The 23,676-nt window shown below is 45.7% G+C and overlaps 1 protein-coding gene across 1 annotated transcript in view; it reads left to right on the top strand.

Moving 5' to 3' along the window:
- Positions 1–17,046, top strand: part of SPRING1 (SREBF pathway regulator in golgi 1) — an 81,925-nt gene extending 64,879 nt beyond the window's left edge. The window contains exons 5-6 of the mRNA XM_085633608.1: positions 1,640–1,753; positions 15,674–17,046. Of these exons, the coding sequence (XP_085489734.1) occupies positions 1,640–1,753; positions 15,674–15,757 (198 nt within the window). The 3' untranslated portion in view covers positions 15,758–17,046. The remainder of the gene's footprint in view (positions 1–1,639; positions 1,754–15,673) is intronic.
- The last annotated feature ends 6,630 nt before the right edge of the window (positions 17,047–23,676 follow it).

Raw genomic sequence — 23,676 nt, 5'->3', positions numbered from 1 at the left:
TAGCTGGAAAAAGCATTGAGTACTTAAGGTTCATGTCCCGTAGGCGACGTTTAACTCCGAGAAAACTCAGTCTCTGCTTTTGGACCGTCGGAGTAAAGTCAGGGTAAAACTTCACGTCCATATTATCAAGCTTGACCGGTCCCTGTAGCCTGGAAGTCTGCAAGATAGCGTCTCTGTCCCGAAAGTTAAAAATCCGGGCAATGAGAGGCCGCGGCGGAGCTCCGACCTTAGGTCTTCCTCCGGGGACCCTGTGAGCATGTTCCACCGCAAAAAGTTTACTCAGCCCCCGGGGCTGGAGATGGGCGAGGATCAGGTCTTCCACAAACAAATCTGCCGCCTCCTCCTCCCGTCCCTCCGGCACCCCGACAATACGAACGTTGTTCCTCCGGGCCCGACCCTCGGCGTCCTCCAATCGACGGTCCATCATGGCGCTCGCCTGGCCAAGCCGGTGCACCTCCTTTTGAAGGGCCGCCACGTCTGTAGTGAGACTTAAGGTGGTGTGGGCCAGGGAATCGACCCGGTCATTTGTTTTAGACAAGTCGGCTCTCACCAGGCCCACCTCCACCAGGGCCGAGTCTATCTTCTGCGCCAGAGTATCAAAGCGCTGGTCCACCGAGGCCTTCATTTCGGCAATGGCGCCCATGACGTCCCGGAGGGTCAGATCCGCGGGTTGAGCAGACGCCTCAGCCGGGCCCGCGGGGGATGTACGCTGTGCCTCTGGGGATCCCTTCTGGAGGGTGTAGCGGTCCATACTGTTTGACTGCTGTGCCGGGCCGCGGCGGGTCGATTTCACCTTGGCCCGGTCGCCATCTTGCTTTGTGGACATGTCGCACTCCCGAAGTCGTGCCAATCTCCTCGAAAGGGCCGATAAACCAGTTCACAGGTTCCGGGGGGGGGTTGACCACCGCACCGCAGGACAACTCACAGCCGGCGGGTCAGCCGGGCACAGGGGCAAGGCCACACCACCGCACCCCGCTCCGCAACCCTACCTCGCTTGAGGGCAAGGAGGGCGCAAAAGCGAAAGTGAAAGCGCGGGGTACGCGAGTCGCCCAGCCCTGCCCGCCGTTGTTGTTCGCTTTGTCCCCGGATCGCCCCACAACTCCAATCCGGGGGGCCGGCGCGGAGAAGGCCGCAATCTTCGATCGGTGCTCCCACCAGTGTCCGGGGTCCGATTCGAAAACGGAAAACGGGTGCCGCCTCAGCTCGGGTACACAGACACAGTCCCCTCGTCAAAGACAGGATATAGTCAGGATTCATTCAGGAGGTCGCGGAGGTCCTCGGGAGCTTCGCACCTACGCGGCCATCTTGGTTGCGCGCTAGGCTCCTCCATTCTTGTTCTTGAGTCTAATATTCACATACATGTGTCGCCCTACCTCTCTGGTAATTCTGTAATCTCTTGGTTCATTCTTTTTAAATGGATCCTTGGGTTTATATTAGAAGATACAACGTACCTGTTGAGAGGCAGAAACTGAGGGCAGGCAATACCCCATATTTTGCCTAAACCTGATTATTTGTAGGTTGTCATGTTCTGATGGAGTTCTGTGCATGCATCCACAATTGCACTCCTCTGCTCCCCAGTAAAGTATGAACAAAATTAATGGACTGATGAAATGTAATAAAGTTGTATTCTTTTCTACAGCAACTTCTTTTGGAACGTTTTCTGAATCGAGTCGCTGTGGCATTCAAGAACCTCTTCCTAGCAGTAGAGGACCACTTTGAGCTGTGCCTAGCCAAGTGCCGAACCTCCTCACAGGTATGGAACTTTGTATACACCAACTGAATGATCTGTTTATTTTTATGAAGAGACCTTCAGAAAGTACTTTGCTAATCTAGTTAGGGCCTGAGTCAAAGGCAGTGGTGAAGAGGAGGACATAAAACCAGCATTTAGGTCGACCGTTGTTTCTATTACCTGTAATGCCCCATTTGCCATGTTTCATTGATAAGATATGTGCTTAGCATTAAAATGGCTCACACTTGAACAGTGTATGTAATGTAATTAGGGGGAGGCATTGCTAAAAGATAGAAATTGTTATCTAATTTGGGGAAATACCCAATGTGTTAGCAGTAGACCGTAAAGGTCAGACCATAGAACCGTCACTAAGAAGATTAATTGTGCGGTCTAATTGGTGGCTATAGTGTTTAACAGAAGGGATCCAAGAGAAGTTTAATTGTACGTGTAATCACTCTATGTGATACTACCTTACAACTGAACTCATAGAATTTATATTTTGAAACGGTCACAGGTTCTCCGCTTAAGTGGAGACTAATGTAAGGTCTAAAACAGGGGTCTCCAACCTTTTCTGTTACGAGCTTCTTATGTTCAATGGAAATCATTTCAAGCTACTAATACTAGTGATGTAAAATTATTACCCCATTGAGTGTGAGCAGTGATCACATCGGTGAATTAAGCAGGGTTTCTAGCAATAATGTAACAAGGCTTTGACAATTTGAACTGAAATATTACATGGGTAGTATTTACAAACCATAGTTGCAATCACCCTGGCACAAAGGTATAAATACGAGTTATAAATATCCCCAACTCAAATAATGGCTTTAAGCACATTTTGAAAATGCTAGTGTTTTTCTACAGACCTCAGTTTATGAGTTGTGAAAATACACACTTTTTTTTTGTCTTGAACACATGCTTTTTAATTTTGGTGTACATCTAATAATTCAACCAAGCAAAAGCTTCAATTGTCGTAGGCTGACCTGCACACAGGAGAGCTACTCACAGGTAGCTGGAGAGCTAGTGGTAGCTCACAAGCTACACATTGGAGACACCTGGTCTAAAATCAGTGCTTAATTTGAGCCGGTGCTTTCCGGTGCTCGGCACCGGCACTTAATTGTCAGCACCGGTGCTTGTGACAGATGGAGCTGTCTGGCCATATTAGAGATGCTCACAACAACAGTTAAATATTAATTAAATATATTTTTAAAAAATTACTATTACCTGCCGCCCAAGTCTTTCTTATAGCTTTGGGGGCCTAAAATAGTCCAAATTGTCACACTTGTAGAAGTGTGATGGTTAATAGTTGAGTTGTTACCATCACTGCAATCTGTGGTGCAAGCTGCAGTAGACTCCTGACGAGAGCCCAGGCACTTAATTTTTTACAAATGTCTAAAATATGCCTCTTAGAACTGAGAAACTGTGGGTAAAATGCACATTTTGGATCAATTTTGTGAGATACTAGAGTACTGAGAACAAGATGGTTATTTGTAAATCGGGTGTGGGATATACCCAGTATGCTGGGAAAGATCGAGGCAGTTAAACTGATTACGATGTCATTACGCAGGTCGGAGGCTTTCCAACTGACATGGTAGGTTGAAAGTCTGACTGGCATATTATTATGACGGCACTCAAAGTTTAAACCGGCTGGGGAATCTGACATGGTTCAGACTGGGAGCCAGTCGAAAAGCCCTCATAATCCCTTAATGATGGCGTTTCCGCCGACCGGATTATGATGCTGGTTTCTGACAGCCACTCCATGTCGGCCTTTCTGACGTGGATTGGCTGTCGGAAACTGACTTTGGGTGCCCCTAGTAGGGCCCCCCTTTTCCCATGGCCCTCAGCATTTGGCCCTGGGGGGCACCTGTAGTGCCCCTCTAAACATCCCTGCACGGTGCAGGGATGTTTAAAATCTTCAATTTTTCAATGGGAGCTTTTGCTGCACGCGGTTTTAGCCCACCACACAAGCTCCTATTGAATAATGGAAGTGCGGCTGCATCCTAATTGCGCGGTTGGAACCGCTGACCTATGGTTGGTCGGTTCCTACCACACAATGTTGTCTGTCGGAGGCAACTCCCACCGACATCGTAATTAGGCCCTTTTGTTATAAGGAAATTGTTTTGCCCTGATCCTTATGCTAGAAGAAGAGTCACATGTGTTGATGGCTTGAAGGTGAATGTCTTTTTAAAGTAACTTGGTTAGAGGGCCCCTTTAACAAGGGCCATCACTGTTATGTGAGCGTTCCTTTCTGAGCCATGCCACAGGTTCTACACAAAGTCTTATCCATAATGCTTTAATCACCTGGTATGTAAGCATGTTCAGTAATGTCGGAAATTGTCTTCTTCCTAAAAATTTAGGAAAATGTGTACTAAAACCCCCAAAACTATTCTTGTGCCTGCAGTACCTTCAAAACAAGGTACTAAAAGGCTGAAATACTAGAACCAGACATTAACTAACTTGTTTTTTTTTTTGTTCCCACCTCCTGTGAAAGAATTCCTGAGCACTGTTCAAAGACTGAAAACATTTGCTGGTTAAGGCTAATAACTTTCCATAGTCAGCATAGCATACACCAGGTGATTCTTGGAGCATAAATCGCACGTTCTTCCATTTTCAGCAATAACCCCTTTAGAGAAAGTTGGCCGTTGTTCATATATGTGGTCCTAGAGAAAAGTGGCTTAAGCTCACGAAGGCTATTGTAATGAGTTCCTCTGCCTCCCTTGTGTCTAAGCTGACATGCACAGTGAAGTATGATCCTTTTCTCATTCACTTGATCTTTAGTGACACTGTGCACGTTTCTGTAACACTATCTTTTAAACTGATTAAAAAAAAAAGCTATGCCTGTCGTACTTCAAGCTCCTTATTACTTCCTATAAAGGATTACTGTTCAGTGAACGTTGCTAAAAACTAAAAGATGTATGTGATAAGAATAGGCAAATGGATATTAAAACCTTTTAAGGTGCACACTGGCACATCTATCACAAAACACAACCAAAGCACTTCTAAAACAGTAAATCTCGCTACACTCCACTGTTAGGATACCTTAACACTGCACTCTACCTCTTTTTTACCTTTTGTATTGACATTGCTCGTTAGGATTCTTCAGAAACGTCAGACCTTGACATCTGTAGCTGTTTCATTTTTCTAACTGTTTCTTCGCTATTGTTTTTAGCCAGTCATCTGATTTTCTTTTTTGTGGTAAGTTATTAATTGGCATTTTGTGATTAGCCGTCCCTTTTAACAAGAAAATTGTGAAAAGGGCATTTTTGCTGTCTTTGTTCTTTGCCTGCCAGAAAACAATACAGTGTAATAGTGGTCGCTTATGTCAGAAAAATGTTGAATAAGGATAATGGCACGATCCTGGAAGATCATGAAGAAACGCCCAGCAGTGGGAGGACTATCACGCATGACCTCAAAGCATAAATCAAGACACTCTACGTCGGAGCCATTAGCATCAAACTACATGCCATTATCCGCTCTTACAGCAAGCTAAAGCTGCGTTTCATCCATTCCTAAGAGGCCCCTACATCTGATTCCTCAGAGCTAAAACTTGATGCCTTTAGAATTCAGGCCATAGACTTCTCCAGCAACTATGCCTAACAAGAGCAAGGCTGCTTCACTGCCAAAACGTCTGGCTTGGAGGATTATGCAAATAGTAATTAGTTTGTATCCACCTGAATGAAACCCATTACCGACCCTAGGTCAAGATACTACAGTTGTACCCGCAGCATTTCCTCATACCTTACCATTTAGATAGCATCCAGTCACTACCTATAGGAAACATCAGTAAGAAAGACAATGAATCGACTAAGGTTCCAAGATAGAGCAAGACCTGTGTGTCATCTCGCCACCTAATTTAAGCCAATTCAGTCCTCCATTTAGGCGTTGTTGACCGTTAAACCTAGTTCTACCTAAGTTGACGGGTCCTCCCTTTGAATCCATTCATAAATCTGCTGTATAATTCCACTCCAGGAAGCTTGCTTTCCAATTAGCAGTCACTTCGCACATTGAATAAGGAGATGCAGGAATAATCATCCTTTAGCACACTTTTAAGAGTGAGAGTTCCTAGAATCCGTCCTTTCTATAAAAACTAGTTTCAGATTTTCCTATCAATTAGTCCATCTGAAATTCTGCATTCTACTCTTGATTTAGCAGTGAAAACATGCCTTCTTACGCTGGGTGCATTATCTAAAAAAGGGCAGACATTAGAGTTACAAACCCGCCTTTTACTAATTGTGACCACATCTATAGAGGGATGACTAATTCTAGACCATCCTGATCCAGCTGTCATTTATGATTCACCCAGCACAAAAAACAGTCTCTTCAGATGAGATTAATATTTACTCAACTAAAGGAAATATGGCTTCTTTGGTCATGCTCAAAAATTCACATTGCCAATATTTGCAAACAGGCAGTTTAGAGATCGGTATGCTCCTCTGCAAGATATTCCTCTCTCTACCCCAGCATAGGTGGGCAGGTGGTACAAACATTCTGGTGTAATCAGTTTAGATAAAAACAAATTAATGCAGTCTTTATTCTCTGTTTATCTTAAGCCTGATTCCTAATCATTGAGGAGTAAAGTTGCTATTGTTTGCTCGGTGTTCATGTATGTCAGTTAAGATCCAATGATGGAGAAGGTCGAGTTCCTTGCAATTCTAGTTCTCAATTATATGAAACTTCACTGGATGTGTGAAGAACCCTCTCTGAATCTATGAAAATATATGGAAATCGTCCTCTAGGAGAGCCCTTCATTTGAGGACTTCTACTGCTTCGGCTGTGCCTTCAGGAAAAATGTGGTCAGCCTGCAACCTTCTAGAGAAAGTGCACTATTGTAGGTTTCGTATTTTATTGGCTGATTATTTATATTTAAATTTGCTTTTTTATGTTTACTTTCCCAAAACGTATTTAGTTATTAGTCTCCAATAATAAATTATTTTGAATCTTTTTAAAGAAGAAAATAAAAGCGAATGAGCCAAAGTTAACATAGGGATAGTTAGTTTATAAAGGTAAAGTGATAATGTTCCAGGATTTGGCACAGACCGGGATAATCAATATTCATGATTTCAGTGAACAGCCCCTGTTGAAATCTTAGAATGGTACTTAAGTAACTTTTCCTTCTGTTCTAGACCCATATTTTAAAGTAACTCTCCTTATGTCCTAGTTACATCGATCTTGTGAACCTCAGAGTGAGGTACATGTTGCTTATATAAATCTGTCATTTAACTGTAGGTCAAAGCTGAAGATCGGGAGGAATGGAACTACAGAGCGATAAGAATCTGCTTTGTGGGATTATGTGCATGATCCTAAAACTAATTTTTGAAAATAAACATATCATATGGAAAATAAAGTTTAACAAGAAAACAGTTTTACAATCGGCCATATTGTTTTGTAAACTAATCCAATTGACCCAATCAGTCACACTGAAATACATTTGATGGAAAACATTCCCTATTAGTGTCTTTCAGGAGAAAAGCTAGGAAAATGCTGACGCTGCCACTTTAAGGTCTCTGGATGCTGTACTATGCCATTGGAGGGGGGGGGAATTGTTTCTGTCAGATTTTGACGGGTAAGGGAGCTGTACCTGAGCAAGAATCCTAAAACACGGCTCCCTTTTATAAAGATTTTGTCTGACTGGAAACTCTTTGCAGCAAAATAGGGGCCCTTTTCCTAATTACTGATGTGCTTATCTCAATCTGTGTTGCAAGTCACCATGCCAGCACCTTTGACAGGTGTGCTTTCTTTGGTGGACAAATTGTGTGTGTGTGTTGCTTTCCAGATTCATGTACAATTAAGGACTGTAACATTTGTGAAGTAGTGTCTTACATAACACTGATGAAAATATAAAGGAGTTCAACTTTGAGCTAAGCCTGGATATCTTGAACTGCTTTGGTGGATATCTTGAACTGCTTTGGGATGCTGCTTCTACTGTGTTCTTTTCATCAGTAGTAGCATAGGACTTCATTCCTACTCATCTGCCAAATAAAAGGCCAGATCACACAAACCCAGACTGTCAATTTATATACCTCTGTACACTGACCTCCTATCAATGGTCGACATCAAGGCATTGACCAGTAGTAGTCCGTGCTTCTTCTACATGGCAGAAGAAGTCCTACATGTTCATTCTTGAAGCTTCCAAAGTCATTCCGCTTTGGAAAGTAGGTATATCTCCCTGCCTTCATTTTTGGGATAAGAGGCCTTCCATGTCCCTAAAACGTAAGCCAACGACAGTAAGATTGGACCAGACAAGTTTTTTCCTCCTCAAGTGTGATTTGTAAGCATACCAAACTCATCAGAGGGAATGGAGGTGGAGAAACCTAGATGTTGTACCAAAGGGAATAAAATGGATATAGACTAAGTAAGAATACATTCAAGGCTCTAAATCTTGATCCCTTATTTACCAGTTTATGGAAGTCATTGATTTAAATACCTATGTTTTTGGCTTTTGTGCACTGAGCAGGATCTAAGAATAGCACTGTTTGTGGATGCGTATTTATTCTTTGACCCATGTGAACATGACACTAAGTTTTATTACAGTATTAATGTATTGCAAAGAGCTTCCATGCTGGGCAGTTTGTAGATAAGGTGAAATAATCCTTTAAGGCAGTGTTACCGAAACTGTGGGACACAAGACGATTTTTGGTGAATCGCTAAACTTCTAGCAATAAATAAAAATGACTTGAAATTCTGTATTTATCTTGTCACATTTACTGTGCTTCAAAGACAAATGTCAGACTGTCTTCTGACACAGTGCTCTTTATTTTTAACACCGGTGTATTGGCTTTTACTTTTTTTAATTATTATTTTGTAATAGTTACAAATGCTCACAGTAAAGCAATACATGTCTACATTGATCCAACGTGTATAGCAACATAGCATAAAACCTTTCAATCCAAAGAAGGAAAATTAGAAAATCATACATCAGCAAGGAAGCTGACCTAAATATGTTTAAGACTGAGATGACCCAAAATACATTTATTTCTGAGCATCGCTGCTTCAAGTTCCAAAATGTCACAGAACATAGACCATCAATTAAAAATGGAGGGGGTGTGGGATCAATCCAAGCCCTAGCGATGGATAAACGGGTAGTAACAATCGCTATTGAGATCACCACTGAGTTTCTGGGATTAACAACGCATTTATGATCTAACATAATATCTTCAGCAGAAAGGTCCATATTATACCCCAAGTGATGAGAGCGATGCAGAGCAATTCCAGCCCAAAAAGCTTTTAACCGGGGGTAGCCAGCAAACATGAACGATATCAGCAGAGTAAGTACCGCACCTAGGACAGCTGGTCTTTCTATTACAGTGGTTCACAGTCCATTTACAGATTTTTTTCCAGTTTATATTGGAGCCTACATATAGTTTTGAAATGCTGTAATTTGAGGCTAGCTGAGAAAACCAAACGGTTGATAATGTCAGATACATCCGTAATCTCATTTGCAGCGAAAGTCTCTTCGAGACTGCTACTCCACTTTGCCGCAAGCTGGGGCCGGTCATCGTCCCAATAGGCACACAATCTTCTAAAATGATCTGATTGATAACATGCTAATAGTAGTAAAGAAGTACTTCAAGACTTCTGAACCCTCCCCAACAGCTAAACATAGCTGATTACATGACAAGAGGTCCTGAATCTGTAAATATTTTTTTAAAGGACTGTTGGAGAAGACCATAAGAAGTTTGAAGAGTGGAAAAAGTGTGAAGCCCAGACATGTCAAAAAGCTGTCCCATAGTTTGAACCAAGGCTTCGCCACTGCATCATGGACTATAGGTGGGAAGCTAGGGTTTCCACACAACGTCATATGAGTGTACAGGTGGTGCAGCGCATTTAACACAGATTTCCCCTTGGATCTGGTAGATGTCCTTGATGATCTTAAACCGGAGCCGTAAGAAGTAAATCAGGTGGCACCATCTGCTGAGAAAAACCTTAAAATCTGATCTCGGAGCCATTTGGTAATCCAATACAAGAGAGTCTGTCCGGGATCGGTAAGCAAGTTCCAGGTGCGGAGACAGAAAGCAGCCCAGAAATGCATCCTAAAATCAGAGAGTTAAAAGACCTCCTTGATTGGGCAGGAGTTATATGTAGCAAATAGCCTGCCTGACTCTTGTAGCGCCAAATAGAACGGTCAACAGCCTCCTTAAGGTCCTTAAAAGATTTATTTGTAACTTTTCAACGGAGTCCCCCTGAAAAGATATACACATTTCGGGAGAATGTCCATCTTACAATTACAATATTACATTGTTATATAATGTTACACCGGCCTGTTAAGCTGATTGAAAGATGATTCCATGACCGCAGTTTGGTGTTAACTAGCTGTAAAAGGGACTTGAAATTCAAATCAACCAGGATCCACTTTAGTGCAAATCTTAACCCCAAGATAGGTGGTTACTGGAGTGATTCCAGGAATCGGGCTCCCTGCATGAAAATTAAGCAGAAGCTGAGTTTTTAAGAGATTAAGCTTGTAACCGGAAATAGCCCCAAAGCTAACGGCCTCTACTGAGATTAGATTGATTGCTTCACAGGTACCAGATGAGTATATTGCAACATTGTCTGCATATGCACTCATTTTCACTTCTACCCCGTTAGATACTATTATTCGAATCAGAGGGTTAGAGATAAGTAACCGAAGGTAGGGTTCAATATAGAGGGCAAACAATAACTGGGATAACTGACAGCCCTGGCTCATGGCTATGTAAATACTAAATGGAGGTGAGCTATTGCCAACTAGGATTAGCCTAGCCATAGGGTTCTTGTATAAGGACCTATAACTCGGGGGAGAAATCTGTAGCTAATGCTAAACACTGACCTCACTGTCCAGAGAAATGCCCATATGGCTCGAACAAAGACCTTCTCTGCATCCAGTAATATCATACCCACCCTTCTGCCGGTAGTTCTAGCCACAACAAACAGAGCAACTGCAGCATTCGTATGGCTGGTAGTGTCTCTACCAGGGACAAAACCGCGTTGTTGCGATGAGACCATATACTGGAACAGAGGGGCCAATCTTGTAGCAAGAATTTAGCAAAAATATTTGCATCTGAATTAATCAAGGAGATAGGCAGGTAAGATCCCTTGTTATCAGGGGGCTTATCCTTCTTAAGGAAGACTATAATTTTAGTGGATTTACAGGAATTGGGAGCTTAACCCCCACAGTCCATATGTAACACCAGAATCCTAAATAGGGTAAGAAAATGTCTTATAAAACCCGAAGGGACTAACATCCTCTGGCTGCCTTTCCTGAGGGCAGGGATTTAATCGCAAGCTTCAGTTCTTGTATAGTAATATCCCCCTCCAATATTAGCCTCTGATGGTGCTCGAGGTGAGGCAGGCCAACCCTCTCTATATATTCTTCAATAAGGGGCTGTCTAATCACTTGTGCCTCTGTGAGTGAGTAGGAGGGCAAGTGAGACACTATAGCTAGTCAGTCACGGGTTCCCAGGTGATGAGATGACTCAGTCCCTGCCTACTAAGGTTTTATGATCCAAAGCATACTTCTGTGACTCTGCAGAATCGCTGTAATGGATTCATTAGCTCAAGGTAAACTAAAGGCTCACCTCGGTTTTTAACCTTAACCGCTTGGGCATGGTGAAATTCTGCCTCCTATACTTGCAAGCGAAGCTTAGAGGCCATCTCTCTATCATGCTTATTTGCTTCCAGGACAAACTGGAGAGTAGCCCCCGGACATATGCCTTCATTATGTCCCATACAACATGCAGCTTTGCGGAGTCCTGATTAACTGCTAGCTATAAAATTCCTCAACTGGTCAGTTATATGGATTATATAGGTAGGGTTGGAGAGAAGCAAGCGGGGGAAGGTGAAACTGTGTCCCTCTTTACTAACGTCAGGTAGCCACAGTTAGCAAGACTGGGTTATGATCTAAAACCTCATAGGACACAACTCCATATTAACGTATTGAATCAGCTGTTGGGCCATAAAAGCCATGTTGATTCTATAATATTGTTTATGGGGTGAGGAAAAGTATGTAAACCCGGGGTCGACAGGATAGAGAGTCCTCCATACATTTACCAAACCGAGCACGTGCAATACCTCCAGGATGGAAGCCCTTGTTTTAGCCATACAAGAATAGGCGTTGTGGTTAGTAGTATCAGTGCAGTAGCTAATAACACAATTAAAATCACCCAACAATAACAAATCCCCTGATCACTCCAATAATTCTAGGTTCAGCTGGTCAAACAGTCCAGGGTCTCCGTATTAGGGCCATATACGGTACATACAGTGAATTATTTTGCAAAAACCATCAGCTGTGCAATTGCACACCTATCTCCAAAGTCTGAGGCAGTTTTAAGAACAGTGTACTCCAGATAATATGTACATAGTATGGCGACTACCACGAATATGGGCCGTTTGGCAAGTGCTTATAACAGTATTCTACTCCAACTGCCTGAGAAGACCTTTATCTTTGTAAGCAAGATGGGTCTCAGTTATGCACACTATATGAGGTTTAGAAGCAGAAATGTCCTAATTAACCAATCAATGCTTCAGGGGACGGTTAAGGCCAGCTACATCCCAACACATTTACCTTCAAACTAAGTCATGATGCATAATTACCAACAAACAGTTTCTGCTAAATTCAAATGGTATTCAAAAGTAACACTAAAATTCAAAGGAAAGCTGTGATCACTGCAACTCATTTTCCCTTTCTGCCCCCCCCCCCCAAAAAAGCACCCATGTAGAAGTGACAAAACCAAGCAACAATGACCCCCACCCCCTCCAGCTAATGGGGAAAATAATCATCCCACCCCTTAGGCCTTTCGGATCACCATCACAACTAATAGTGTGCTCATAACTCCCATACCCTGCCCACAGCCGACCATAGCAGAAAAAGAAAACATTTGAGGAATATTGCAGTTGGTACCCTGGTGGTAATAAGTGCAGAAAGCCATAAGTAACAAAACAAACATTTGCATAGTTGCAAAAACGTTTAAACGGATAGTTAGGAATCAGGAAATTACCCGCTATCCTTGTGACTTTTCTGAGAACCCTTGTGGTATCTGCCTTGTCATGACGAAACAACGTTTGACCATCTCTCATAATCTTCAACCTAGCCAGTTCCTAAAGGAAAACCTGATCCCCCACCACTCTTAAATGATCAGTCCGTTGTCTAATCTTCCACCGGCAATCCATAGTTAGTTGACTTACTGTCTCGCTTTGTGAGGTCATACCTTTGCAAACTGAGATTGGTGCTGAGTGACACGCCTTCAGATATATTGCCTGTCTCAGTAAAAGATTTCCTATGAATATCAGAATAGGCAGAGGTTTGTCTTTGTCACTTTTGGAGGAGGTCCAATGCAGCGGGAGCCGATGGACGTGCTGGATTTGAGAGTCCATATCCCAATCTGAGATTTAAAGGAAAGCTCTTGCAAACAGCTGCACAATAAACTGTCTGGGTCATCTCCGTCCTTTCCGTCTGGGATCCCGAAAACGCTAAACTTGTTGCGCTGCTAGTGATTTTTCAGGTCTTCAACCTTCGATTGAACCAGAATGAGCTGACCCTCGTGCTCTCTTCCGTGTCGGCAACTCTTTGCTGCAGCTCGAAATGGGAGGAGGCAATTGGTAAACCTATTGCTAAAGAAGACTGGGAATACAGCTGTGCGCTGAGGCAAATGCTAACATCAAATTGCAATTTGCACAGAATACACTTCATATTCATACACCAAGTGTATTATAACCAGCGCAACTGCATAAATATGGGTTACGAACAGAAGACATGTCTCAAAGGTGTGGTGCCTCTGGTGCAGATTTTTTGCATGTGGCATGGGCATGCCCTCCGCTTCAACCATATTGGCAGGAAGTGACTAGCACTCTCGCTCTAATGCTGTCAGAACAGATACCCAATGAGCCACTGGTGTGCTTATTGGGGGTATACAGGACGCGGCTAGCTCGTAGACGCAAATTTATGGCTGTAGCATTATTACTGGCCAAGAGATGTATAGCCCTATGCTGGGGGAGCAGGTGCCCGCCGCAGTGCAGGGATTGGATCGAAGACCTGACCTATTGCAAGGAGACCCTGGAGACCTATGCAGAGGAACTGCCGCAGGCCTCCAGACCTAGGGATTACTGGGAACCATTTGTACAATACCTTAGTTCCACACAAACAGACGACTGAATGCATAACACAGCACATCAGCGGGACTCAAAGTGTGAGCTTCTTTAGAATATCCGAGGAAAGAAGTTTGAAAAAGCGGGGTGGTGGAATGTAAACACTGCAGGCTGTGGACACGTGGGATGTAATATATTATGTTATAAAGATGAAAATGGGAAAATATCAAAAAGACAAGAGAACGTGCTGTACATGTCAATGAGTACAATGTCTTTGAAGTATGGAAATTGTATAGTATTGGTGTATATGCTGTGTAAACTGTGTTTTTTTCTTTTTGCCTGACCAGAATAACATTTTTTTTTTTTTTTAACTCTTTGCTGAAGCTCTATGACCTGGGAAGTAAGTGCTGAGACCTACCTCGTCATCGTAGCTAATGATTGCTGTAGCTCGTGGTTATCCGCTCACACCTGTGCATAATGTTGGAGTGCCTCAGAGCACTGGACTTGACTCAGTTGGATTATAGTTGATAATGTGGGCTCGGAAGCAGGGGGTACAGCAATAGCTACATAGTTAGCAAAGGTATGGCAGTTACTCTAACAGGGGGAATAGGTGCATTAAATACTAACAGAAAGAAGCTCAGGGTTATCAATTGACAGTTTGGCTATGATAGAGGCTGTCACTGGTCCTCCCTCTGGATTACCAAGAGTTTCCATGTTACCTTGTTACGTGTGAACCGATTGATTAAACAGAGCCGCACCACTGGTGTTTGACTCTTGCTCGCCTGGGCTATCCACAGATAATGAAATTGAGCCTATCTGGCGATCACTACCATTACTGTTACTTGCCAGGAGCATTATGTTCTCCAGTTAGGAGATGATCCACTGCCACAGAAGACTGGCCTTAGAATAAACTTCAGCTAGATTGTTCTCCTTTATGTTCAGGAGCTTCCACTTAGCATTACATTTGCCATTGTCAGAGCAATCTGGTCCTCCGTTCTTCCTGTTGCCAGAGCTAGCCAAGGTGGATTTAGAGGAATCAGCCCTTCTATCAGATGCTGTGCTTTCCATGGTGACTGCTTGGGCAGTTTTATCGACTAAAGCAGTGTGATTAATTGCCTCCGAACCGTGTAGGGAGCAGCCTGTGCTTCATTTTCACCAGTCTTAACAATGAATATATTAGACAAATCTGAGGTATGTGAGACCAAGGTACTAGGCCCTGCCTCCTCAACTCTCTCAGAAATGAGAACCTCCGCGACCAGGCCAGTATTTTTCTTTTTTGGATTCATTTCACAAGGGAACAAACAAAAGGAGGAAAAAGAGGATGAGAAGCGGTTTTCAGTGAGGAGGAGCGAGACAGAAAGAGAGAGGAAGAAAGGGAGAGGGGAAGCAGCTGCCAGCGCTAGAGCAGAAGTGGACGGTGTCCTTGTCTTCTCTGGCAAGAAGGAAAGGACCGAGTCCTTTTCCTTCTCTGCCCACCGCCTGTCCCGAACGGCCAGGAACGCTGAGCCGTCTATGCACGCCATAGCTATTTCTGCCGTCCTGGGACGCATTATTAAAATGGAAAAAGAAGGGGCACGGGATCTATCGATTTATAGAAGTAGGGGCATGCCGTGCCCTCCCGATCCCGCCCACTTCAACCACTGCTTTTAGGCAAGGGTGCTGAGATGGAAGTAGTGAGTTAAATAAAAGCATGCCTGCCAGGCACAACTACATAAAGCTTCTTCATGATGCATATTGTTTTTGCCTTGGGGCCGTAGTCGCTGCAAAATGTTATCCCTGGTACTGGGCCTGCTTAATATGTTGTGCAACATCCTTTTTCTAGGTGCGTAACAGCTATTTGACCAGTTATTACAATTTTGCTTCTTAATACTTATTTTGTTTCTTTAACAGAGCGTTCAACATGAGAACACCTACCGGGACCCACTGGCAAAGTACTGCTACGGGGAAAATCCGCCAGAGCTTCTGCCCATTTGACGAATATTGTCTTGAGTGGAAGGTTTGAAGATGGACTGGGATGTCTCGGGATGCCACACTGGCAATGGGGCACTGCACCATATTCCTCAAGACAGACAAGATGGCACTGCCCATCGGATGGGCAAGGGCCATGTTTTCGCAGGGTGGATGAGGCTTCTGTTTTCCACTTGTGTGGGCATGTTTTGCGTAAACAGTTCTGAGCTAGGCACCTATGAAACCGGAGAAGACAATGGATAGACTTGTAATTCTTTTTGCACAAACTCTGCAATTTGAAATGGGGTGTTTACATATTGCATCTTGTATTTATTAACTCCAATCTTTCTGGTCACGTCAGGGCCATTGAAGCAATTTGTCTCTGCCACCATTCAGGAGCAACTAAATATCCACGTTCAGTTGCCTGAAAGAAATCATCAACGTCAACTGTTAATGAGGAATCTAATCCGAAGATACAAATGCGACACTTTATCATGAGCTCTGTAAGGATGACGATGGGATAAATAACAACCCACAATTGGATACACACCTGTTTGTAATGAACAGCAATGACGAATTTAGCAAATTACCTTGGAATGCTATAATGTTGAGAGGTTCTCTTTGAACACTGAGTTTTTTGGCATCTAAAATCTCAAATCCTTTGCTCGAACAACCGTATGTAAAGCTGCATCTTGTGAATGACATAGCACTTTTCTTTTTCAATAGGGGACTCTATGGAATATTCTTCAGGGACTGTGATGTGTATGTGTTTTTTTTTTCTTTTCTTTTCTGTAAGATCAATATCATGCGTGCAAACACTATTGGAATTCTGGTTTATAGATATATTTATAATGTTTATTTCAGGAGCATGGTTTCAAAAGTATGGGTGCTCTGCAGGGGGACACTACACACTAAGTAATGGAAATCGTGGGCGAGGAAATAGGGACCTCCTATATTGGGTTGCCAATTTAGTTTTACCATTTTAAAAAAAAAAAATTTAATTAAGAGCACCCAAATAACTTGATCAATGTTCAAAAATTATGTTTAGGAACCAGTAGTTTGTGTTAATTGTTCAGCGTAAGTGCATCATTGTTGTGCCTTTAGTTTACATGTTTGTTCTTTAATATTTATTGAAGAAATCGTATCCTAGTACTGTCATTATCAAAAAGGCATCCAAAAATGTAAATGTGCACTGTCACAAAACTTGAGCTCAGTGCTCTTCCCTGACTTTATATCTTCTCTTCCATCAGAGGTGCTTTCCTTAAACATTAAATAAACCATGTTGAGTATAAAATAAACAATTTGATTACACTTCAGCAGGGGTGTGTAATTCCTATAACCCTTTTTTCTGATGGAAACATCTGCCTGTGGATTCCTCACCTTTTGAATTACCCTGATGCCAGCATTCCACAGAGTTTTTCCTTTGCTCTCCCACGTCAACGGGGACGTCGCAATAGTACGACTCCGCTCATGACTCCACATGACGTCATCGGAGCCATAAGAGGACCTCATCGGCGTGTTGATGTGAGTTCCCTTTTTTCCGCGCCGGCGATGCACAACGTTTTTTTTTCTAGATTTCTCCATTCATTTGTAGTCTATTTTGTTACAGTTGTCAGGATCATCAGCGCACGCCAGCCAGGAATGGAGCAAAGACGGGAAAACGCGAGCGGGACCACAATTCCCGATGGGCATTGCGGGGGGCATTGCGGGAGGCGTGCTGCGTAACGCTCGCCACGCCCCTCACCGTACGTCAAAAGGCGAAAGGTCGCCTCACACGGAGCCGATAATTCTTGGACCAGGAGACGAGACGAGGTAACGCGGAGTGGCAGTGGCATTCCGAAGAGCTCATCACCCAGGTAGCGGCCCGTACTTTCCCAAGGTTCGCCGAGACCGAGGTAGGAGTGCTTTGGCAGGGTTCCACTCGGGGCTCGGCCCATCATAGTCGGAGACACGCTCTCCGAAGGCTATCACCATTCGAACAAGCAGAGATACCCTGATCCGCCCCTCTGTTGGAGAGACCGGTTGGTCTCATGCAGGGGAGCGAACGTGTATGTAAATAGTTACTAAGACCCACGGGGCGCGACTCGCTGTCCAATTCAGGCAGTGATATAGCCCGATTATTTGAAACAAACCCACACTGAGTAAAACGCGAACGAGTGTGTTTGTACTTGGTTTTGAAAGACATATCGCAGAAGCTCAGGCGTGCAGCAAGCTTCAAGGAAAGTAAGCGAAGCGTGCTCCAGCCTCCCTGACTTCAGTTTCCTGGCAGACGCTAGCAATGTGTAACGGCACCACGCGGTGGCCAGGCTTCTTCTTTGATTTCTTCTGCTTATCTCCCTAGACATATGAGAGAGTCTGGATAGAGGGGTGGTCACAACGCAGATGGCATGGACCTAGAGGGGCTATGACAAGTGGGTATTGCACAACAAAGAAGTTACAGGGTGTGTGTGCGTATGTATGTTGATCCCTGTCATTCTCCATACGTGTGATTTTCCTTGTAGTTTATACTAGTGCCTGCAACTAAAAGACCACGGCCTGTAGCTCTCCCCCATATGTCCGGGCATACCTGATTTTTCTTTACAGGTGAGAGGGCAAGCTAGAGTTAAACACACTGCTGTTAAAAGTACTGCCTGTGGTTTACGCTGAAAGCGGAAACAAGACGTCTTATGCTGTGTTCTGTTGTCTTTTTTGCCTTCACAGATCTCCCTCCTGCAGTCCCCACCCTTTCCTTCCCCCGCTCGATCACCCCAAAAGTCCGTGGTTTCACTAGCCAGACTTGGGGTCATCCAGAGGTGGGCCCCCTTAGAGCATCAACACAGCCCCGGGGACATCGGAACGAGGAACCTGACAGAATTATCGGCCCAAGAAATCTCTTATCCCCCTGGTTGTGTTGAACGCTTACCATGGCTACCTTAGACGACGTGATGGCAACGTTAGCGCAGATGCAGATAGAATTAGCTGCCTCACGACAGGAAACAGCGTCCTTGCACTCTCGTGTCAACTATATGCAAAGGAACCCGTTTAGCATGGGTAGCCCGTCTTCCCCTACGTCTTTAGTGGTAGAAGTTCCGGCAGCCATTCCCTTGGCCCCCCCAGAGAGGTTCCACGGTGATCGGAAAAAAGTCCAGGTGTTCATGACCCAGGTATTACTCCATTTCACTTGCAAACCCAAGATGTTTGTCACAAACCAAGCCAGGGTCGCGTTTGTTATATCTTATCTGGGGGGCGAAGCTGCCCAGTGGGCCGTCCCTATCGTGAGGAACGACGACCCTCTGCTCTACGACTGGGACGCATTCCGCATGGACTTCGAGAAAACCTTTGATCGACGAGCCGAGACGTTCTCGGCGGACAAAGATCTATTGGAGCTGAAGCAAGGCTCTCTGGACCTGGTGAGCTACCTGAACAACTTTCGACGGCTAGTTGCCGAAACCGATTGGCCGGAAGCCAAACAGTCAGTCATCTTTTACCATGGCTTCACCGAAGAGCTGAAGGACGTCCTGGCGCAAATCGAGCCACAACCCAGTACCTGTACGGCCCTCATCGAGTTGACACTGCGGTTGGACCATCGCTTAAGGGAGCGGAAAGGAGAGCATACCCGCAAAGAAAGGGTTACTCCGTGGAGTGATCGTACCGGACCACCTGAGAAGCCCCCTTCCAAACCCGAACCCATGGAAATCGGAGCGGTGAGGGCCTCGCTAACCGTGAGCGAAAGGATCATCGGCGCAAACAGGGATTGTGCTTATATTGTGGCAAGAAAGGCCACTTCATCAGAGAATGCCCCGTGAAACCGGCCTATGGACGGCCACGTCTCGGCCAGATGGCAGCAGTGACAACGGATAAAGGGGAGGAAAACTGCCGTACCTGAGACCGGAAGGAGGGAAGGTCTCAGGGAAACATACTATCCCTTCAGTGGACTTTTCTTCCTTTAGGGAAAAAGAGCATTTTTTTATAACCCTGCAGATAGACATCAATAACGTGCTCCTACCGGTCCGAGCCATGGTTGATTCAGGAGCTACTGGCTGTTTTATGGATAAACAGGAGGCCACCAGACTTGGCGTACAGCTCCTTCTCAAAGCCTCCCCTGAACTGGTCTACGCCGTAGATGGAAAAGAACTGGAGTCAGGCCCCATACGATATCACACAGCTGAGTACGAACTCACGTATGAGGGGTACCATCATGAATGGGCATCGTTCAACGTCATCCTCGCCCCTCAGTACGGGATCATCCTCGGACTCCCGTGGCTACAGAAACATGAACCAAGGATTCACTGGGCCTCGAAGACCCTCCAGCTGAGGTCAGCATTTTGTCAAACACATTGTAACCGCGAACCGGTTCATCCGGCGGCGGTGCTAGCCATCGGGCATGGGGTAGCAACTGCGGCCGAGAAAGAGATGACGCTACCGGACTGCTACCTCTCCTTCCAAGAGGTCTTCAGCGACAGCAAGGCAGAAAAACTCCCTCCACATAGGGAATTTGACTGTCGGATTGATCTGGTACCGGGGGCGGTGATACCCTGTGGGCGAATATACGCCCTAACCATTCCCGAAAACCTGCACCTACGCGCCTACCTAGACAAATACCTGGAACTCGGCTTTATTCGTCCGTCGAGATCACCTGCAGCATCACCTCTTTTCTTCATTCCGAAGGCCAATGGTGAATTGAGGTGTTGCATCGACTTTCGAGCGATCAACGCTATCACGGTGAAAAACCGATATCCTCTCCCGTTGATCCCGGTTCTCTTGGAGCAGGTGAGAGCTGCGAATATATACACCAAGTTGGATCTGAAAGGAGCGTATCACCTCGTACGTATGCGAGAAGGCGACGAATGGAAGACTGCATTCAAGACGCGGTATGGGCTGTTTGAGTACCTCGTTAGGCCCTTTGGGCTCTGTAACGCCCCTGCCGCCTTTCAATTTTTTCTCAACGAGGTGTTGCGTGACTTCCTGGATATCTTCGTAGTCGTATATATAGACGACATTCTCATCTACTCCCTCACGGAAGAAGAACACATAACCCATGTACGAAAAGTACTACAGGCCTTGTACACAAACCGTTTGTTCTGTAAACTCACAAAATGTGAGTTTCATATTACCACTGTAGAATTCCTCGGTGTAATGCTGACCCCTTCTGGACAAGTGATGGCAGAGAGGAAGGTGAAGGCGGTGATGGACTGGCCCCGTCCACACAACGTGAAAGACATACAAAGCCTGCTAGGATTTGCTAATTTTTACAGGAGATTTATACAACATTTCTCCAACACTGTCGCACCCCTGACCAAGTTGACCCGAGTCAAGGTTCCCTTCGTTTGGACTGCAGAAACCCAGGAGGCATTCGAGCGATTGAAGCAAGCGTTTATCTCCGCTCCCATTCTGGTGCATGCCAAACCGGAGATGCCTTTTTTTGTTGAAGCAGACGCCTCGGAAATCGCGGTGGGAGCGGTACTGTCGCAGAGACATGAGACCACCGGGTACCTGCACCCCATTGCCTTTATGTTCCGAAAGCTAAATTCCGCAGAGCTGAACTATACAATCGCGGAAAAAGAGCTCCTAGCGATCAAGGATGCCTTCATGGAATGGAGGCATTGGTTGATGGGGGCAGTGCATCAGATAACGGTCTATACCGACCACCGTAATCTGCAATTCTTGAGAGCAGCTCGACACCTTACCCCGCATCAGTTACAATGGACGTTGTTTGTCGCGGAGTTCAACTTCATCGTGACCTTTCGCCCTGGAGTGAATAATCGGAAGGCCGACGCCCTCACACGACAGGAAAACTCACCACAGAAAGAACAGGTAAAGGAAGCAACGATCATAGAACCGAGTCGAGTGGTGGGTATCGTGGCCACCGATGACTTCCTGAACAGCGTTCGGAGAGGGATCCGCACCACAACTTGGAGAACCTGGATTAGGTTCCACCCCGAATGGAGAATCCATCAGGGTCTCCCCTTGAAAGGGAGACAATTGCTTATTTCCACTAAGACGCTGAAGAAGACGGTCTTCTGGTGGTGTCACTCTTCTCCCTGTGCCGGACATACAGGGCGCACCAAGACTCTAGAAAAAGTGCTCCGACAGTTCTGGTGGCCCTCGGTTCGTCCAGACATTCAGCAATGGGTACAAGATTGTTCCATCTGCGCCCAGATGAAATCAGATCACCGTCCAGCACCGGGCTTGTTACATCCCCTGCCCACGCCAGAGCGACCGTGGGAACGGATTTCAGTAGACTTCATCGTCGGTCTTCCTAAGGATCGCGGAATGACAGCCATCATGGTGGTGGTCGACTATTACACGAAGATGGGGCACTTTGTAGCCTGCAAACAGGCACCCACAGCGGGGCAAACGGCCATACTCCTGCTTACACACATCATTCGTCTTCATGGACTTCCGTAGGTCATAGTATCGGACAGAGGGGCCCAATTTACATCGGGATTTTGGAAAACGTGGTGTTCCAAACTCCAGGTCACCTCTTCCCTATCCACAAGCTTCCACCCTCAGACGGATGGCCAAACCGAGAGACTAAATCAGACTTTAAAGCAATATCTCCGTTGCTATGTGAGTTCGGCTACAGATGCGTGGGTGGAGTGGTTATGGGCTGCGGAGATAGCGTATAACAGTGCCACACACTCATCCACGAATTTCACGCCGTTCTTTAGTACTTACGGGTTCCATCCCAGATTTACTCCCTTACTTATGCCCAACACTGACACGCGACGCCCAGAACTGCGCGACAGGCTAAGGGTTATGCGAAAGGTACTTGCGTTAGCCAGAGGAAATCTGTTGAAGGCAAAGGAACAGTACAAGAGGCAGGCGGATAAACATAGGAGACCAGGGCCAGTGTATAGCCGGGGAGATTGGGTGTGGGTATCAACACGGAACATCCGATTTAAGAAATATAGTGTGTTCAACCCCAGATACATAGGCCCATATCGAGTACTGGAACATGTAAACCCGGTGGCGGTGAGGGTTAGCTTACCTTCGCACTTTCGGATCCATCCAGTGTTCCATGTCTCCCTTCTGAATCCTGCCCGGCAGCCCCGGTCCTGTCCTCCAGCCCCGGTCCAGGTGCAACAGGAGCAGGAGTACGAGGTAAAAGCCATTCTGGACGCAAAGACGGTGAGGGGCAGGTTGTGGTACTTAATCTCATGGAAGGGGTATGGGCCGGAAGACGACTCATGGGAACCCGCCTCGGCGGTCCATGCGCCCAGACTGATTGCACGGTTCCATAGGTTGCACCCAGGCAAGCCTAGCGGCCGGCGGTGATCCTCGGAAGAGGGATGTGCTGTCAGGATCATCAGCGCACGCCGGCCAGGAATGGAGCAAAGACGGGAAAATGCGAGCGGGACCACAATTCCCGATGGGCATTGCGGAAGGCGCGCTGCGTAACGCTCGCCACGCCCCTCACCGTACGTCAAAAGGCGAAAGGTCGCCTCACACGGAGCCGATAATTCTTGGACCAGGAGACAAGACGAGGTAACGCGGAGTGGCAGTGGCATTCCGAAGAGCTCATCACCCAGGTAGCGGCCCGTACTTTCCCAAGGTTCGCCGAGACCGAGGTAGGAGTGCTTTGGCAGGGTTCCACTCGGGGCTCGGCCCATTATAGTCGGAGACACGCTCTCCGAAGGCTATCACCATTCGAACAAGCAGAGATACCCTGATCCGCCCCTCTGTTGGAGAGACCGGTTGGTCTCATGCGGTGAGCGAACGTGTATGTAAATAGTTACTAAGACCCACGGGGCGCGACTCGCTGTCCAATTCAGGCAGTGATATAGCCCGATTATTTGAAACAAACCCGCACTGAGTAAAACGCGAACGAGTGTGTTTGTACTTGGTTTTGAAAGACATATCGCAGAAGCTCAGGCGTGCAGCAAGCTTCAAGGAAAGTAAGCGAAGCGTGCTCCAGCCTCCCTGACTTCAGTTTCCTGGCAGACGCTAGCAGTGTGTAACGGCAC

The sequence above is a fragment of the Triturus cristatus genome, chromosome 11 (assembly GCF_964204655.1).
Source record: "Triturus cristatus chromosome 11, aTriCri1.1, whole genome shotgun sequence".
In the NCBI taxonomy this organism is placed as follows: Eukaryota; Metazoa; Chordata; class Amphibia; order Caudata; family Salamandridae; genus Triturus; species Triturus cristatus.
Note: the sequence above shows the minus strand (reverse complement) of the source record. Positions and strands in the feature narration are given on the sequence as shown.